Consider the following 17,334-nt stretch of genomic DNA (forward strand, 5'->3'; position numbering starts at 1 on the left):
CGGTAAGCAAATTTGCTCTTTTCACGTAGATAAGCAGCTGAATTAGCTATGCTGTCTGGGAGTCCCCAGCTGATGTATTGAGCATGGAAGAGTTAAAGTGTAGCTCAATAGCAAAGTTCATGGTGGACAGGTCCTATGAAGGCTGTGAGAGGAACGTGTGCTCTTCTGTAGGATAGTCTGGCCCATTATTGCATCATCCTTTGCCTGTTTATCTAAGCAGTAATGGGATGTGAAAGTGTGTAGCGACGACCATGTTGCTGCTTTACAAATGTCTATGATGGGAACATCATGTAAATGAGCCATCGAAGCTGCGAGTGCACGTACTTGGTGCGCTTTTGGAGATGTAGGTAGAGTCTGCGAGCGTTGCTGGTAGTAGAAGTGAATGCAATTAGAAATCCAGATGGATAGAGTTCTTTTCATTACTGGACGTCCTTGTGCATTTGGATTGAAGGAAAGAAGAAGTTGAGATGGTCTGGTAGGTGAATGGGTGCACTGCTTATAGTAGGCAATCGCACGCTTGCAGTCCAAAGTGTGTAGTTTTTTCTCATTATCATTCGTATGAGGTTTTGGCTGAAAAATGGGTAAGGTTATGCTTTGGTTGATATGGAAACTGGAAAATCACCTTTGGTAGGAATTTGGGGTGAGTTCGCAAAGTCACCTTGTCATGGTAAAATTGAAGGTAAGGGGGATAGTGGACTAAGGCCTGTAATTCACTAACCCGTCATGCAAAAGTTAAAGCTACTAGAAAGAGTACTTTCCATGACAAGTGTCTAATGGTTCAAAGGGTGGAAGCATTAGTTGTTCATTAACAATATTAATGTTCCACGGTACTGGTGGTTTTTGTAAAGGCGGACGTAGGCGTAAGGCACCCTTCATGAATCTGGATATTAGTTCATGACATGAGATGGGGTTTCCATGGAGAGGTTCATGGTAAGCTGCTATAGCGCTTAAAATGGACTCAGTGATGTCGCAAGGCCTCTCGTGTAGAGCAAGTTGAGGAACGATAGAAGTTGCTCAGGTGAACAAGATAAAGGGTCAAGATTCCTGGTGGAACACCAGGCAGTGTAGCTGTTCCATTTTCTATTGTAATTAAGTTTAATGGACCTTTTCCTAGAAGACAGCAAGATATCCTGAAGATCAAATGAAATGTCTAGGTGTTCGTATGCGACCCGTTCAATCTCCATGCCGTGAGGTGTAAGGACGAGTGAAGCGGGTGAAGAAGATATCCTTGTCCTGGGTGAGTAGTTGAGGGCTGCAAATTGATAGGTGCAATAGGTAGCTGTACCAGGGCTGTCTGGGCCAGGCTGGCGCTATTTGAATTAGATCCGCTCGGTCTTCTATGCATCTCTGGATCTTACGGGATGAGTGGAATCGGAGGGAACGCATAAAGGAGGCCGTGAGACCAATTCACTAGAAAGGCATCCGAGGCGAGTCGATGAGGGTTTGGGTAGACTGAACAAAAGGCTTCCAGTTTCCTGTTCTCTGTTGCAAAGAGGTCTATGGAAGAGAGACCCCATACAGAGAAGATTTGATGAACTACTGCCTGGTCTAGTTCCCATTTGTGGGGATGAAAAATTCTGCTGAGCTTGTCCGCTCTGGAGTTTGATGCAGGGCAGATAAGTTGCTTGAAGAGAAATAGATCTCTGGTGAGCCCATTCCAAGATCAGGACAGTTTCTTTGCAAAGGTTCCAAGAACCTGACCCTCCTTCCTTGTTTATGTAGAACATTGCTACCTGGTTGTCCATGTGAATCAGTACTATCTTCCCTCATAAAGATTCTTCGAAGGCTCAAAGGGCGTCTCACAGCTTTGAGTTCTAGGAGATTTATTGTGTTGTGTCCTTTCATATGCAGTCCATAGACCTTGAGTCGTTAAGTGATCCAGATGAGCTCCCCAACTATCTGACGAAGGTGTTGTAGAGGCGAGCCCGTCTGTAGAGTTAACAGAGAACCCACCATTGGAGGTCTTTCCTCATACTATCTGTCAAGGTAATTGGGGTAGACTGTGGATGAAGGAATTGGATCCATTGTAACTTCAGGCCCCACTGCAAACGACGTATGTGTAGGCGTGTGTGAGAGACCACATATATGGCCGCTGCCATGTGTCCTAGAACAGTTAGTATCTGGTGAGCTGTTGCGGTTGCGTTGTGGAGTAGATCCATAGCCAGTGAGGAGAGGGCTAGAGCTCTCGGATGAGAGAGGAAAGCTTTGTTGGTATTGTGTCTATGCAGGCGCCTATGAATTGCAAAATCTGAGTAGGTTCTAGGTTCGACTTTTCATAATTGATGAGAAGACAGAGGTTGTCAAGACAAGAAATTGTGAGGAGATTGGATTGCAGTAGGTCTCGATTGGGTGCTACTAGAAGCCAATCGTCCAGATAAGGGAATATCTGCACCCCCTGATGACAAAGGTGCGCCACCGCCACCGTGAGACATTTGGTAAAAAAAAAAAAAACCACTCTGGGGGCAGAAGAAAGGCCAAAAGGAAGGACTTTGTATTGAAAGTGTTGGTTGTCCACTTGGAAGCATAGGAACTGCCAGAAACTGGGGTGCATTGGGATATATGGATACGCATCCTTCAGATCTAGCGAGCACATCCAATCCCCTGATTGAAGATAGGAAGGATGGATTTGAGGGAAGTCATTTTGAATTTCTCCCTGTAGAGGTGTTTGTTGAGGGATCGTAGATCCAAGATTGGACGCAGACCTCCCGATTTCTTGGGAATTAGGAAATACTGGGAATAGAATCCCTGACTGAATCCTTCAGAAGGTAATTTCTGAATGCAATTGTTGTGCAGAAGCAACAGAGGTTCTTTGTGAGATGTTAATTGCTTCTGTGGAACCCAATGAGGAAGGGTTGGGAGGAAGGAAAAGTGAAGGGTGTAACCCTGATGTATGATTGTAAGGACCCAGTGATCCATGGTTATTTGATTCCAGGCTGGTAGATATTTAGTTAATCTGCCTCCCAAAGGAGAGGGTTGTGATGGTGGCAAAGGTAGGTTCAAAAACTAGATTGAGGCTTTGCGGGTGGAGGATCCACCTGCTGCCATGGTGGACGGGCAGCCCTTGCACGTTGACGTGGTGCTTGAGCTCGATAGGGAGATTGGCGAGGCTGCTGGAAGGTTTGAGGCTTACAGTATGAAAAGGGCTTAAAAGATTTAAATGGGGCCCTTCTGTAGGTTGTCGAGGACGTATAAGGACGTCTTGATGTGGATGGAATGTGAGGAGTGATCAAGGAAAGGATGGCCGTCTTTTGTTCCTTAAGCTTAGCTACTGTTTCGGTAAGTTTGTCTCCAAACAAGTATTTGGGACGACAGGGTAGATTCGCCAATTTTTCATGGACACCGTCCCGTATGGTGCTGGATCGCAACCATGCCAAGCGCCTCGCTGCAACTCAGTTTGCTGAAGATTTTGAGGAAATATCAAATCCCTCATAGATAGATCGTAATAAGTGACTAAGTCCTTCTTCGATGTTATGATATTGAGGAGGAAGGGCAACAACCAGTGAAGCTATGGACAATTTCAATGCCTGGAGATTCTCAAACAGGTATTGGGTTATGTAGAATTGATGATTCTGGATGTGTGCATTCAACATCGTGGACTGGAAGGATTTCTTTGCAAAATCATCCAGCAACTTTTGTTCCCGGTGTGGTGGGGTATTAGCATGAATTCTTGATTTTCTGGCTTTTTGCATTGCGGATTCAACTACCACAGAATTATGAGGTAGTTAAACCAATGTATGAAAAGAGGAATCTTTCATCCAGTATTTTAAGTCTATTTTCCTTGATGTGGGAGGACTGGTCAGTGGCGTGTCCCAGGATTTTTCCATCAGAGCTGTTAATACCGGGTGCTGTGGCAGAGCCACAGGTTCTGTAGGAGCATCAAAAATCTTCAATATGCAGAGCATTTCTTGGCAGGGATCAGGAAGTTGACGCATCTCTATGTTCAAGAGTTGACATACTTTTTCAATAAACTGCGAATAAGTCAGGTCTTCTGGAGGCAAAGACGGCTCTGGGGGAACTTCTGCCGGGTCAGAGGGGAAGCCCGTGGATGAAGTATCCGTATCTGTTAAGTCATGTGTCAGAAATGGTGGTTGAGTGGAAGGGACCTTTGGTGCTGGTCCTGGAATGACTGGCTCCACTGCAGGATGTGATGCATCTGCAGGTACTGAAGGTGGAAGCTGAGATAAGTTTTTACAGTCAGTATGGTTGTGATTTGGGTCATGGCCTGTGTAGCCAAGCCTAAAGTGGAAGGCGTCGGCACAGGCTGAGGTGGAGCGGGGCGAAGCCCTTCTTGAAGTGGTTACCATTTCAGTGGCAGAAGTTGTGAAATATCTAAAGGTTATTTTGGAGCCAGAGGCCCTTCCGATGGAAGGGAAGTAGAAGACATCTCTCCTGGTGAAGAAGGGGAAGTGAATGAAAAAAAATGGTGAAATATCTCTGTCCAGATCCCCCTACTGATGATAGCAACGCTTCCAGAGGCCTCTTATGGCTGGAATGGTGCTTTTTATATTGACTGATAGGTGTCTGCGTCTGTTGTGCACCGACGCGCTTCATGTGTGTCAGTGGTGCGTCAGTGAGTCGAGGGTGCGTCGCAGTGGCGCTCCTGCATCGATGCATGGTATGCTTCGACGACGTGCCGGCATGATAAAGTTTCGGCGCAGAATCCTCTTTGCGCTGGTGCACCAATGCTTTGACCGCTCGGCTTCGCTTCAATGAGTCGACTCTTTGAAGCAGTTTCAACGCGTCTGTCCTCTGGGAGTGGATGAGTCTGTGAAGCATGCGGCCATGAGGCCGCTGACGCATCATCCGCTCTGAGCTCCGATCCCAGCCGGGACAGCAACTGCGGGTGTCCTGAGGAGGGAGGGTCGACAGAAGAAGCCCTTCTCGATGAGGGGGCGGTTCTCTCTTTGGGCCTGGGGAGGATCGCACCGAGGCCTCAGAAAGGGTATAAGAGCCCATAGTAGTTAGTTGTAGCTCCTGCATTTTTGCAGCCCGCTGACACTGGGCGCGTGGGGACATGCGTCCGCAGTCCTCACAATTTATTTGGTCATGGGATGGTCCCAGACAAATATAACACACCTTGTGGCCATCGGTGGCCGACAATTTTGCAGCAGGAGCAAAATTTAAAGCCAGGACTTGGCATTCTTTGTCTACTGATTTTTTTTTTTTTGACCAAACTTAAGTTTGAGTAGATTTTCTTCACAAAGTTCTCTCATAGGAGAGCAGAGCTCCGTGTGCCAACTGCAGCATGGGGGGGGGGGGGGGGGGGGGGGAACTTACTGAGGAGCATCAGAGAAGATATAAAAGGAAGCACCTAGCTGAAAGACTTTGCTAGACTTAGAGAACTCCGCCACCTAGTGGCACGGAAGACGTACCCGGACAGAATGGCTAATTCAGCTGCTTATCTATATGAAAAACCTCCTTAATAGCCATAACTGGGCTATAAATCTCATTGAAACAGTCTTAATTGGTCATAATTTAAACTCCAGATGGCCTAGCTAATTCAGAGCTATGGGTGCAAATCAAAACACCTAACTTGCAGATGCTGGATTAAAGTCAGAGAGAATGAGATAAAATGCTGCATGAAATGGTGATTCTTTGGAGTTACCCACCCAGGAAAGAGTGCTGTGGCGATCAAAAAAAGCAAACAATGTTAGGAATTAAGAAGGGAATGGAAAATAAAAATGGAGGATGTCATAATTCCTCTGTATCGCTCAATTGCGAGACCGCACCTTGAATATTGTGTGCATCTCAAAAAGGATATAGCTGCACTGGAGAAAGTACAGAGAAAGATGACCAAAATAAGGGGCACGGAAAGGCTGCCCTATCAGGAAAGGCTAAAGAACTTACAACTGTTCAGTTTGGAGAAGAGATGACTGAGGGGGGATATGACAGAAGTCTACAAAATCATGAAAGGACTTCAACCAGTTAATGTAAATCGGTTATTTACTCTCTCAGATAATAGAAGGACCAGGGGGCACTCCATGAAGTTAGCAAATAGCTCATTTAAAACAAATCAAAGAATATTCTCTCTCACTCAGCGCATTGTTAAGCTCTGGAATTCATTGCCAGAGAATGTGGTTACAGCAGTTAATGTAACTGGGTTTAAAAAAAGATTTGGATAAGTTCCTAGATGATAAATCCACAAACTGCTATGACTGTAATTAATAAGCAACAGTAGCTTGTGATCTAATGTTCGGGTACTTGCCAGGTACTTGTGACTTGGATTGGCCACTGTTGGAAACAGGATACTGGGTTTGATGGACCCCTGGTCTGACCCAGTATGGCATATATCTTTTGTTCTTTGAATGAGCCACAGACAGAGAGCAAACAGCTGGTTTGTGGAATTCTCGGCATCATAAGCCTTCCGTTTTTCGTGAAGTTGATATGTCGTAGACTGGAAGGCCTATGAGGAAAGTAATTCCTGTATAGATTCTATTTCTATCTTTGTTACTATGTGACTTGATTAATCTATAAGGTTTACTGTGCTGTGTGCTTATTGCTATTGATATTATCTTTGCTGATTATATAATTTTCTACCAATTATTTACAATCAGGCCTATCCAGTACCGAGCGGTAGGAAGAGCTGCGTTAGTGCCTACGGCACCCGCGGTTACCGCCCGCACAGTGCAGCTCACCTACCGCTCGATCCTGAAGCCTAATTATATGTAAATGTAAGCCGCGTCCGAAAAGCCTTAGGCCCGCGCAACCCAGGATACTGGATAGAGCGCCTATACAGGATCCTGGGTGCGCGGGCCTAAGGCTTCACGCCACGCTGGTATCTGTCATTTCAAATGTCATTTGAAATGACAGATACCAGGAAGCAACAGCGGCAACAGCGCAGAAACAACGGCGAAACGACTTGTCAGTGTCCCCCCTCCTCTCGGAGCAGGGCGCGAAAAGCCGCCTTGCTCCGGGAGGAGGAGGGACACTGACAGCGGCGAAGACAGCGGCGAAGCAACGGCGAAGACAGCGGCGAAACGACTTTTCAGTGTCCCCCCTCCTCTCGGAGCAGGGCGGAAAAGCCGCCTTGCTCCGGGAGGAGGGGGGACACTAGCAACGGTGAAGCTTTCCCCCAGCCCGGACGCCGGCAAAAAACTTACTTTTTTGCAGCCAGCCATGAGCAGGAACACGATCTGGCCTGCCTTAGCTCCTCCCGACAAGATGGCCGCCTGCACGGGGAAAGCGTGCAATTGGCCGCTGAAGACGTGACGTCACGACATCATGTCTTGAGCGGCCAATTGCACGCTTTCCCCGTGCAGGCGGCCATCTTGTCGGGAGGAGCTAAGGCAGGCCAGATCGTGTTCCTGCTCATGGCTGGCTGCAAAAAAGTAAGTTTTTTGCCGGCGTCCGGGCTGGGGGAAAGCTTCACCGCTGTCATCTCTCTCCCCCCCTCCCGGAGCAAGGCTGCTTTTCGCGCCCTGCTCCGGGAGGGGGGGAGAAGAGATGACAGTGGCGAAGCAACTTACTTTTAGCTTTTAAGTTTTTTTCGCTTATTTTTTGGATTCGCCGCTGTCATCTCTCCCCCCCCCCCCCTCCCGGAGCAAGGCAGCTTTTCGCGCCCTGCTCCGGGAGGGGGGAGAAGAGACAAGCGGCGAAACAACTTACTTGCACGGGGGAAAGCGGTCTCCGTGGCAGCCCCAGTCCTCTCCCCTCCTCCCGAAGCCAAAAAAAAAAAAAAAGCTTTTTTTTTTTGGCTTCGGGAGGAGGGGAGAGGACTGGGGCTGCCACGGAGACCGGCACCCATGATCGCGGCCGGGGCAGGTGAGCGGGGGCTGGGGGAAAGCTTGCCACCTACCCTTACCCATGCCTCTACCGCCTGGGTCAGGGTAGCCGGTAAGTTTGCAGGTTAAACGCGCGACAAAACGGCAGGGAAAGGTAGCGTTAGTCGGGGCGCGGGTTACGGGATGCTAGGGGAATAGCTAATTGGCTCGTTTGCATGCAATATCGAGCTAATTCGCTCGTTTGCATGCAATATACATGCCGCGGGCGGAAGGGGTTACCCGGGGAATTTAGGACGCGGTAGGAGTAGGTTAAAGGGGATTCGGGATCGCAGGAAGGGCTAACGCGGCCGGAACGTGAGTTAAAAGCGGCTTAGGAGCAGGGTAAACGCGGCCGCACTTTACAGGATAGGCCTGAATATTTAGTAAATTAAGTTTTGCTTTTACAAGATTGTGTCAGTGTTCTATGACGTAATATATAACCACTCAGCCTATCTTTTTACACCAAGGATGCAAGCTATGGAGGTTCAGAGTGCAGAAATCATCATTATAACCCATATGCCAAGTCCTACTCTCTCCCCCCAGATTAGCCTCCAGAGGGGGTTGTTTTGCTCATAACACAAATCTAGCATGTTGTAAGAGATGGCAGTGAAAGGGGGAAAAAGAAAAAAAGAAGAGGTGGGGGATGAGAAAAAGGGATGATAGTACAAAGGGAATAAGACTGCAGGGGAATGAGGGGGTTAGACATGAGAGAGTGTACCACATATACATAAAAATACAAACACCCTGTTGTAACAGAGCAGCCATGGCTTGGGAAACACTCCATTCCAATTTTGCTTCCTCTTCTCTGAACATTTTCCAGTTCAGCTATTATCTTTGAGGTGTGGTAACCAGAACTGCACACAGTACTCTAGATACAATCACATCATGAAGCAATACAAAGGTATTATGACATTCTCCATTCCTTTTCTAATAATTCCTAATATACTGTTTGCTTTTTGGATTGCTGCTGCCACTGAGCCAAGGACTTCAATGTATTGTCCACAATGTATTGTCCTTTTCCTGGGAGGGGACTCCTAGTATGGAACCTAACATCATGTAACTACAGCTTGGATTACTTTTCCCTATGCACTTGTCCACATTAAATTTCATCTGCCATTTGAGTGCCCAGTCTCTCAAGGTCTTCCAGCAATTTATCACAATCCACTTGTGATTTCACAATTCAGATTAATTTTGTATTCGTCTGCAAATATGATCACCTCACTTGCTTCCTTTTCCAGATCATTTATAAATATATTGAAAAGCAATGGTCCCAGTATAGGTCCCTGAGGCACTCCACTATTTACCTTCCTACTTGGAGAAAACTGGCCATTTAGTCCTATTCATTCTTGCCTGTTAATCCAGAAAAAAAAAAAAATACTGCCTCCTGTTCTGTGACCTTTTAATTTTCTCAGGAGTCTTATGAAGGACTTTAAATGGTTGCTGAAAACCTAAGTACATTATATCTACCAGTTTACCATTGTCCACATGTTTAACAATGACTTAACCCCTTAAAAAAAAAAACCAAAAAAAAACTAAGTAGATTGGTAAGGCAAGAGTTTCCTTGCATAAATGCATGTTGGCTGTGTCCCATTAAACTGTGTCTATTCATATGTTCTATAATTTTCTTTAGAATAGTTTATACAATTTTTCCCCACATGGACATCAGGGACACAGGCTCACCTATCTATAGTGTCCCAGATCACCCCTAGAGTCCTTTTAAAAGATTGGTATTACATTGGCCTCCCTCCAAGACTCAGGTACAACAGACTATATTAATGATAGGTTACAAATTACTAATAGGTCTGCAATTTCACTGTTTGAGTTCTTTCATAACTCTGGGATGCATATCATCTGACCCAGGTGATTTACTACTCTTTAGTTTGTCAATTTTACTCCTGGGGGAATTCTGCACAAAAAAAGTTTTAAATTCTGCAAAATTCTGCATTCTTTATATTGGTCAACACACAATATGACAGCTTTTAAGTAATCTCATTTTAAATTAATACAGAAAAAATATTGCATCTGGGGCGTGGTAATCCAAAAGACCTATATGCGTTGGGGGGGGGGGGGGGGGTGAAGGGCTGATGTACACTGAGCAGGAGAGACACCTTTGGGTGATAGTGTCCAACGACCTGAAGTTGACGAAGCAGTGTGACACCGCGACAGCCAAAGCCAGAAGAATGCTGGGCTGCATAAAGAGAGGAATATCTAGTAAGAAAAGGGAAGTGATAATCCCCTTGTATAAGTCCTTGGTGAGGCCTCACCTGGAGTACTGTGTTCAGTTCTAGAGACCGTATCTCAAAGGAGACAGAGACAGGATGGAGGTGGTTCAGAGAAGGGCAACTAAAATGGTGGGTGGTCTCCATCGAATGACTTATGAGGTTGAAAAACCTGAATATGTATACCCTGGAGGAGAGGAGGAGCAGGGGTGATATGATACGGACCTTCAGATACTTGAAAGGTTTTAATGATCCATGGTCATCAACAAACCTTTTCAATTGGAAACAATTTAGTAGAACTAGGGGTCACTATTTGAAATTCCAGGGAGGAAGACTTAGAACCAATGTCAGGAAATATTTCTTCAGTGAGATGGTGGTGGATGCCTGGAATGACCTTCCGGAGGAAGTGGTGAAGACTAAAACTGTGAAGGATTTCAAAGGGGCATGGGATAAACACTATGGATCCCTAAAAGGCTAGAGGATGGGAATAAAGCCAAACCGGACAGAGCGGCAGTTACTACCCTTAAGAGAAACATGGGGGTAACCTGCATGGAGCGGCAGTTACTACCTTGTGAAGCTTGCTGGGCAGAATAGATGGACCATTTTGGTCTTTTTCTGCCTTCATTAATATATTACTATGTTAGATGCAGAATTTTAAATATGTTGAGCAGAATTTCCCTAGAAATTCATTGTAAGTGTCTCTTTTACTCTCTCTCCCTTCTCCCCTGGCCACTTTGCCCTCTCAGGCCCCAACTCCTCCACCTGCCAGTATCTCTCTCTTCCACCTCTAGGCTCAACTCCTTCCACTCAATCTCGACTCCCAGAGTTTGACCTCGTTCTCAGTTCTGCCCCTCACACAGGCTCCCTCTCGCACACAGGCTCCCTCACTCTTTTATACATACATCCCCTCATACAGGGTTCCCCTCACTCTCGCACATACATATCCCCTTATACAAGGTCTGTCTCTCTTGCATACACACCCCACAGGTTCCCTATGTCTCTCTCAAACATACACAATCCCTTCACCGCTCTCTCACAAATAAGCACCCTCACATACACACAATCCCTTTTTCATACATATCCACTCCCAATCTCTCACACACATTCACACTCCTTCACAATCTCCTCACATAGGCTCCTTCTCTCTGGCACCCACACTCAAGCACTCCTCCTTGCTCTCTCTCAAACCCCCCTCCCCGCTCTCTCTCACAAACATCCCTCTACACACGCGCACTTTCATCAGGGCCTTCATCTTTGCCCACAAGCTGGATGCTGGGGCCTTCATCTTCACCATGAGTGGCATGCACTCCTCTCACAGCATGCCAAGGTCATTTGGCAATTCAAACACTCAAATGACAAACTGCCTTGGAATCATCTGTTGCAATATGCAAAACCAGCTTGACATCTGGATGATTCCTTGCCAGTTTCATCAATTCTATTTCACTGGCAAAAGTCATCACCTGAATCCCACTGTTGGCAGCATATTTTGTTTGAGACACCTGCTTGCAGGTGTTTGCATAAATTTTCTACTAGCACAATCAAAACCTTATCCTAAAGCAGAAACGTGTTTTCAGTATTGCTTTCCTATCATTACACTTCACAACCTAAAATGTCACTCAGAGCCCTGAGCCATCATAAATGCTTCTTAAGGATATTACCAAGATCGGTCACACAGACAGCATCTCTGTCATCAGAGAATGACACTTCATTTATCTTCTGTTCTAGTATATCTCTTGCTAAAAATCCTTCAAAAGCAGCTAAATTCAAATTAATCATTGCTGAAGCTGTTCTTGGCTTCTCAATTTCTATTTCAGATGTCACAAATTCTGTGCAACAAAAATGGACAAATAAGATGGTGTTTAAATGACTTATCTTCAACTATGCCCACAAGGTGGCTCACCAGTAAAATAAAACCCAAGTAAATACTTTTTGCCTACGTTATTTTGCATTTAACCTGCCAGTGCTTATGCTTTTTCCTATTTTCTTGATTTGTATTCTTTTACTGTTTTGTTTTTAGAAAGATCTTTTGGCTGTAATATCCTCTCATTTCACCATGCCAGCAGTCATTTGGCCTTTCTTCTGCCTTTAATGTGTGGAATACATCTGGTCTGGGCTTCCAAGATTGTATTTTTAAACTCTTAACCTACACAGCTGTACGTTTTCATTTTTTGCCTAACTACTTTCCTTATTTTATCAAAATCTCCCTAGTGAAAGTTAAATGCTAGAGCAGCAGTTTTCTTCAATTGTTCGCCCTCCAGTTAAGTCAAAAGTGATCACGTTATGATCACTGTTCCCAAATGGCCCCACTACCATTACGTCTCACACCAAATCCTGCATTCCACTAAGAATTAGGTCTAAAATAGTTCTCTCTCTCATTGGTTCCTGGACCATCTGCTCTCAGCAGTTATTTCATCTAGAACCTTTAACTCCCTAGCATGTCCTGATATGACAGTTACCCAGTCAATATTGGGGTAATTGACATCTCCCATTATTACTATGCTACCAAATTTGTTAGCTTTTCATTGTCTGCTCATTCTGGCCAAGCAGACAGTAGTATAACCCTATCACTATATTTTTCCCCCATCACATATGGAATTTCTATCTATACACATTCCACAGTATATTTAGTCTCCTGCAGGATTTTTATCTGGTTTGACATTATGCCATTCCTAACATAGAACCACTCCCGATGAATTCATTACGATATAGTTCATACCCTAGTATGGACTATCCTAGAGGTTATCCTCCAGTCAGATCTCTGACGTCAGTTATGTTGAATTCTTCCAACAGTGCTACACATTCTAACTCTCCAGCTTTATTTTTAGACTTCTGATATTTGCATAAAGACATTTCAAGGTACAGCCTTCCTTGCAGTTGACCGGGATAATTTGGAATCTTAACTCAATCTTCTCTTTACTTAAAAGGCAGCTGGGCTACTCCTGCCTTTATTGGAACTTATCTGTCAGGATACTCTAACTCAGGGCTTCCCAAACTGTAGGTAAAAATCCCAAAAGGGTCACAAAACCTTCAGCTGGTCACAAGTGCAGCACTCGACAGGTGCCAGCAGACACTCACAGGTCCTGTAGAGGCACTGCCATTGCACGAGCTCCTGTGGCAACAGGAAACACAGTACAAGGAGGGATCAGGGCTGCTGCAGGGCCCATGAGCTTGCAATAGTCCACAGGCCTCGTGCTGACTCATTAATGCTGCTGTCGTCACTTTGAGATCACCATTGGGCTTTGGACCAGCCATAAGGAAAGAGAAGCAGGGCTGGTAGAGATTGTCCCTGCTCCTCTCACCTCACCCACCACTGAACCTACCAAAGAAAAAAAAAAAAAAAAAAAGATATTGCCCCTATCCTCAGCCTGCTCTCTCCTCCCACCAATCATCCTCCAGCTTTGGCCCAGGGCCCAAAGGAAAATGTTGCCTCTGACCCTAGCCAGGGGGAGCATTTGGAGGCGGGGATATTTGAAGGGAGGGATATGAGAGAGAAGGGGTTTGGGGGTTGAATAAGGTGGAGAGAGATTGACTGTGGAATGTGAGATTAGAGAACAGAAGAGGATCAGTTGGGGGTTATAAGAAGGGCTTGGGCAGGGCGGGGGAACAGCCTGGAACCCAGTTCTGGCACTTCCTTTCAGACTTAAGAGGCAGAGCAGCTGGAGAGTTCTGCTCCAGCCCCTCCCCTCCAGGCAGCCTACAGGGAAGAAGAGGAGGAGGAGTGAACTGGAGTAGACAGAACCACTACTCTGCTCCCTAACTTAGTCCTTTCCCTCATGTTATACAGGGAAGGAGTATTATTGAACCAGAACTGCAGAGCAAAAGTACAAAATGATTTGAATTAGCACACATTTGAAACTTATAAGCAATAGTGCCAGTAATCAAGGCTTCAGCCCTGGCCCTGATGATTGAAACTTGTGAACCGTAGTGCTAAACTTGATTCAACTCCTTTTTGTGTCTGTTACCAGGGCTTAATTTCTGGAGAAAAACCCAAAAGGGTATTTTGCCACCTTTTTTCCAGGACCCAAGGAAGAGAGTAGAGCCAGTGGTGTAAATCAGTTCTTGTTCCCTCACAGACCAGAGCAGAGCTAGCGGCGTAAATCAGCCCAAACTCCCCTTCATTACTGGAACAGAGCTGGTTGTGGCACTATCATTTCTGACTCCTCAGGTCCCAGAGGAAGCAAAGCAGAATATATTGACTTTGCATACTGCCCATTCTGAGATGGGGCAGCCACATGGCCTTGATTTTTGTGCAATTTCCTGGCACAATTGAGGAGGTTCCCGAAGGATAAAGGCCAAGGTCAAAGACATGAGATGAATGCCTGTCAGTACCATTGCTTCACCCACTACTGGGTGCTTTGTCTTCTTGGTGAGGTTGCTGCTTACCTTGCTGGCTTCCTGGGCCCTGTTGACTCTGCAATTGGTGACCACACTAGAGCAGGGGGAAGTTTCGGACAAGAGAATGAATGAGGAGGATGGTAGGGGGGAGATGCAGGAAAGTGAACAAAAGAATCATCATAGGAAGACAGTGTGGAAGGGCAAGAGTGAGTGAGGAGATTGGGTGGGGGGGGAAGAGAAGAATGAGTGAGGAGATTGGAGAATGGAGAAGAGTGAGGTTTTCAGTTGTGCAGGTGGGGGGAATGAGTGAGGGGATCAGAGGGATTGTGAGCTTTGAATGAGATAAGAAAGGGGGAGAGGAGTGAGGAAATTTACAGAAGGGAGGGCAAGTGAATGAGGGGATTGGTTGGGGGGATAAGTGAAGGGAACAAAGTTGTCATGTGAGTGAGGGGATCAGAGGGATTGTGAGGTATGAATGAGATAAGAATGTGGGACAGTGTGAGTGAGGTGACAAGAAGGGGTAGGGAAGAGTGAATGAGGGGAAAGGAAGGGATAGGAGCATCTGTGGTGGAGGAAGAGTGAGTGAGGAGAGAACATAGTGGATCTTCTCACCCAAGGAGGCAAACATCAGGATGCTCTTGAATTCCAGATCCTCCTCCAACTTGTCTGAGGAGAGCGTGAGGTACATTCCAGTCTGCCCCCAACCCCAAGGCAGAGGATAGCCAGCTGAGGCTAGTTCAAATGGAAGTCCTGTGCCTTACTGGCCAAGGAGGGAGAGGATCAGAGTTGCTGGAAAGGATAAGGTTCAGAAAAGGGGAAATTAGTGACCATCAGGTGGGGGAAGGGGCTCAAGAACCACCAGGGATTGGTGAGACTTGGGGGCTCTAATACCATTGGCAGAGAGATGAGGATCACTGAAAAGAATCAGGTGGGGGAATAAAGCTTGGGATGAAGAACCAGGAATATCAGGGCACAGAGGAGAAAGAGGGTAGAAAGAGCCCCATTCTCTCTACCCTCCTCCTCACCTCACTGACCCTTCATTTGCAGCCCCCAGAAGTGTTCAACACCCTGTTGCCCTTCATCAATCAGTGCTTACTGAGTACTGGTGGTTGAAAAATGACTAGGGCACTAGGGTAGGCTGGGGATAAAGGATCACTGGGATAAGGAGGAGAAGAGTGTGTTCACATGTGTGTGTGAAAATGTTTGTGTTTGAGAAAGGAATTCACACCTGGTCCCAGTCCTTATCTTCCTCCCCAATACACACACAGGTCAGACCCTGCCTTTGCACTGCTCTCCTCCCCCCCCCCCCCCACCCCCAGTACGCACATCTCCCTCCCCATTCCACAGTTCTACTTCCTTTCTGTCAACAAATTAAACCCTGGGCTTGGGGGTGAGAAAGGATCAGCTGGGGGATTCAAAAGGGGCTGGAGGTGGTGAGAGAAAGGGGATGAGCTTGGGAGGTGAGAGGAGTGGAGATTGAGAGGGGGGTCTACTGGAGGGGAGGTGGTGTTCTGCAGGGGGTGGAGACTGAGAAAAAGGATTGACGGGATAGGGTGAATGTTGAGTGAGGGATCAGCAGGAGTGCGGAGAGAGAGTGAGAGTGAACAGTGATTGCTGGAGGGGGACCACACCCCTGCTAATTTGTTTTGGTTATCCTCTAGGGTCATGTGAATTTTCAAGTGCTAAAATGGGATCAAACTAGCTAAAAATTTGGGAAGCCCTGCTCTAACTTCCCAGTTTCATTAGTATTTTTCGAAAATATTTCCCTCCGAACCAAGCGCTGCTGACTAACTGTAGGCTTTCCCCCATGTTCTAGTTTAAAAGCTACTCTCCTTTTTAAACATTAGCATCAGCAGCCTGGTTCCACTCCAGTTAAGGTGGAGCCCATCCTTTTGGAATAGCCCCCCCCCCCCCCCTTCCCCAGATCAAGAGAATCTGGCAAAGTAAGGATTCTCTACCAGTTCTGACTGTAGTGAGAGACAGAAAACATGCAACACCTTTTGGTATGCCTATTGCTTGATGATGGTCTTTGCATAATGCAGGATCTTGCTGAGGCCAACTCACAAGCACTGTAATGTGTTTGTTACAGGAAAGAAATATGACCCTGGTAAATGAAAATAAGCCAACAATGGCCTTATTTAGTATTTCAAAAGAGAAAGAAAAAACTGGGTGCGATCTAACAGCTATTTTAGAACTTTACACATTCCCAGTTACTTCAGCAAAAAAGCATGAACTCCTGTTACAATGTTAAATTATGTAATCTGACAGTTCTCTTTATGCGCTCCATGGCTTTCTATACATTTATTTACATTAAAGCCAGATTTTAATCAAGGCCTATTTTAAAATACACAGTTCTATTATACATATCAGTAATTTCTCATAATAAACCGTATTCATTATGCAGTAAAATCATGGCTACAAAAAAAAAAAAAACATACCCTGGGAAAGTCATACCACATAACTCCTGCGCGGATTTGGTCAGTCTATTCGAAGCAGACGTACAGCAATATCTGTTATTGCAAGAACCACAACAGAAACCAAAGTAGCAGGACTGTTCGCGATGCCACCATCCACTGGAATCAGTGTAATCATCGCAGTCTTCATCACAAAGCACTGAGAAATAAAGAGAAAGTGATCAATTCTTTCAGATGAAGGGCTTGAGCTGGGGTGTGGGGTTTATAATTCTGTCAGATGAAGCACACAATTACTTGTTGATAAATTGTTACATTTTAGTTTATGTACTACAATGGAAATTGCTTTCTTGGTGTGTTTATACAGAGCCAGAGTTATTGGGGGCAATTTGATGCAAGAATTCCAGTGTTAATCCCCAATAAAATATTGTGTTTTTAATAGATTTGTGACTTTATAAAACTATTTCTTTATCTGGTGGTGGGAACGAAGTTTAAAAGGGACACCACAGAAATAGTAAATTGGGAGTCTGAAAATTGCTAGAAGATAAATTGTATTGGGCCAATGAGATTTATCACTACCTACTCAGCTAAAAAATTCCCCCCCCCCCC

General features: G+C 45.7%; 1 protein-coding gene across 3 annotated transcripts in view; it reads right to left on the reverse strand.

Annotated features, from left to right (window-relative positions):
- Positions 1 to 17,334, reverse strand: part of SHISA5 (shisa family member 5) — a 138,632-nt gene that overhangs the window by 103,361 nt on the left and 17,937 nt on the right. For all 3 annotated transcript variants that reach the window (XM_029599403.1, XM_029599402.1, XM_029599404.1), the window contains one exon: positions 16,753 to 16,927. In XM_029599403.1, the coding sequence (XP_029455263.1) occupies positions 16,753 to 16,927 (175 nt within the window). The remainder of the gene's footprint in view (positions 1 to 16,752; positions 16,928 to 17,334) is intronic.

This window comes from Rhinatrema bivittatum, chromosome 4 (assembly GCF_901001135.1).
Source record: "Rhinatrema bivittatum chromosome 4, aRhiBiv1.1, whole genome shotgun sequence".
Taxonomy (NCBI): Eukaryota; Metazoa; Chordata; class Amphibia; order Gymnophiona; family Rhinatrematidae; genus Rhinatrema; species Rhinatrema bivittatum.